This window comes from Austrofundulus limnaeus, unplaced genomic scaffold (genome assembly GCF_001266775.1).
Source record: "Austrofundulus limnaeus strain Quisiro unplaced genomic scaffold, Austrofundulus_limnaeus-1.0 Scaffold343, whole genome shotgun sequence".
Lineage (NCBI taxonomy): Eukaryota > Metazoa > Chordata > Actinopteri > Cyprinodontiformes > Rivulidae > Austrofundulus > Austrofundulus limnaeus.
In genome coordinates, this window is record NW_013952745.1 from 312022 (window position 1) to 314579 (window position 2558).

General features: G+C 46.2%; 2 protein-coding genes across 2 annotated transcripts in view; one reads left to right on the forward strand and one right to left on the reverse strand.

The window, feature by feature from the left end:
- tti2 (TELO2 interacting protein 2) overlaps positions 1-795 on the forward strand; it is a 5510-nt gene extending 4715 nt beyond the window's left edge. The window contains exons 7-8 of the mRNA XM_014022818.1: positions 432-575; positions 703-795. Of these exons, the coding sequence (XP_013878272.1) occupies positions 432-520 (89 nt within the window). The 3' untranslated portion in view covers positions 521-575; positions 703-795. The remainder of the gene's footprint in view (positions 1-431; positions 576-702) is intronic.
- A 198-nt stretch (positions 796-993) lies between these two features.
- cntrl (centriolin) overlaps positions 994-2558 on the reverse strand; it is a gene marked incomplete in the record, with an annotated part of 15687 nt that continues 14122 nt past the window's right edge. The window contains 3 exon segments of the mRNA XM_014022815.1: positions 994-1506; positions 1720-1799; positions 1886-2073. Coding sequence (XP_013878269.1) covers positions 1265-1506; positions 1720-1799; positions 1886-2073 — 510 coding nt within the window.

The window sequence follows — 2558 nt, forward strand, 5'->3', positions numbered from 1 at the left end:
GCCGCCATGTTTGTAATGACTTATCATGAGAACAAACGTATTCACGTGACTTTAATAACATTTCTTACTCAATGGAAACACCGCAGTTGTGAAACTGTGTTTTTAGACATCAATAAAATATCGACAAAGTTTTGCGCACATTTGTAATGAAAACACAACTACTGACTTCAGATTTTAAATACTCTTTAGCTCGTTTTAGCTTTTAGCTAATGTGCTAATTTTAGCAGTTATTGTTTTGCTATATTTAAGTTTAGGGATTCAGTTTATTCAGCTCTGTTCAAAATTAGTTTTTAAAGAAAAGCACAGCTATTTTGTTTAAATATCTTTATTTGTGATTTTTATTTAAAAAAAGATTTCAGCTGTTTTTTTAGGAATTAAACAGGTAACGATGGGGTGGAGTTTTCCTCTCAGGTGTGTTTGTTTTCCTGCAGGATGGGCGTGGCCGTGTGCAGACACCTGCGACGGGTGGAGCGGGTGGTGCTGGGGTACCTGGAGGTCAGCGATCCACCTGAGGAGGTGACCCGGCTGAAGATCCTGGAGGTGCTGCAGAAAACGACCAGAGAGGCGTGGCCCCGGTCTGAACACACACACACTAACACACGCGCACACACACACACACACACACACACACACCATCTTGTTTCTTTGTGGCAGTGACGGGATTGCATCAAACTGACTGAGCTGTTTGACCTTTGACCTCAGGATGGCGTGTCGCGTGGACGCTCTCCTTCGTTGTTTGTTACGTCTGCTGGTCGACGTCTCGTCTGACTCCAGCCTCGACGACTCTGTGCGACAGCAGCTGCTGGATCAAAGCTCCGCCTCCATGCACCTGCTGGACGCCTGCTCACACGGACACGTTCAGGTGAGTCAGATCACTTCTTCACCTGCCGTACGATATAACTCATACAAACATGTAAAACAAATGCGTTTAAACAAGAAGTTGTTTTAGATGTTTTTATTAGAAACAAAAGTTTACATAAGTTATTTTACACAAAGTTTTACAAATGCCATAAATAAAAGATGAAGTAACAAAAATACATGAAAAATATAAAGTGAAACACTTTTGTATGAAGATTATAAATTAAATGAAAATTAAATATAAAAAGTCTTTATGTAAACTTTAAAATCAGCCTGTAGGTGGCGTTGTTGTTTCAGTATAATCAGCCTGCAGGTGGCGCTGTTGTTTCAGTAAAATCTGCCTGTAGATGGCGCTGTTGTTTCAGTAAAATGAACCTGCAGGTGGCGCTGTTGTTCAGTGTAAGAATTAAAGATGGTTTCTCTCCGCAGCGTCTCCTGCTGCAGGTGGACAGCAGCTGCTGCAGCGCCGAGGTTCTTCGTTGTCTGTCAACAGTGACAGCAGGGAGGTGACACACCTGGAACACCTGGAGGCGGAGCTCTGGGACAAAGACTTGTGTGGAAGTTTGAACAGGTCTGAATTTGTCAGGACCTCCTGGGTGTGCAGAGCCCTCAGTTCTGTTGGCTCCACAGACGGCGGTGCCATCGGGCCTACAGAACACGGACCGTTACTCCACAACCTTCATTTACTGAAAATGAGTTTATAAACAGATAAAAAGAATAAACATGCTAACAGTTTCCTACTGCTTCCAGTCTTTGTGCTAAGCTAAGCTAAAACATTCAGTCTGTTTATCAGAAATGTTTTATTAAAACAAAGTGACGCAGAACAGAAGAGCTCCCCCTGGTGGTCAGGAGGATGATCACCTGAAACAGATGTTACCTGACAGGTGAGTGAGTCCAGACTCCTCTGAGCCTCCTGACAGTCCCACAGCAAACCAGCCAGTCTGGAAATGAACACAGAACTTCACATTAAAAGCCTTTCTGTGTTGATTCTGGAGGCTTTTATTGTGAAAAGCTGCAGGTGTCACACCTGTCCACAGCTGTTTGGATCTTGGTGCTGAGCTGTTGGTACTCCTGACGTCCGCTCCTCAGAGCCACCTCCTCTTCATCCCTCCTCCTCCTCATCAGCTCCACCTCCTCCTGCAGCTTCCTGAGGTGCTGCGTCTCCTCAAGCAGACAGGTGGCGCCGTCCTGAAGTCTGAGCTGCAGAACGTCCACCTGGAGGAGACGGACCAATCAGAGCAGAGCTCTACCTGTCCTCTGACTGTTTACCTGTTCTCTTGTTGTTTACCTGTCCTCTGACTGTTTACCTGTCCTCTTGTTGTTTACCTGTCCTCTGGCCGTCTACCTGTCCTCTGGCCGTCTACCTGTCCTCTGGCCGTCTACCTGTCCTCTGACCGTTTACCTGTCCTCTGACCGTTTACCTGTCCTCTGACTGTTTACCTGTCCTCTGACCGTCTACCTGTCCTCTGACCGTTTACCTGTCCTCTGACCGTTTACCTGTCCTCTGACCGTTTACCTGTCCTCTGACCGTTTACCTGTCCTCTGACTGTTTACCTGTCCTCTGACCGTTTACCTGTCATCTGACTGTTTACCTGTCCTCTGACCGTCTACCTGTCCTCTGACCGTTTACCTGTCCTCTGACCGTTTACCTGTCCTCTGACCGTTTACCTGTCCTCTGACCGTTTACCTGTCCTCTGACC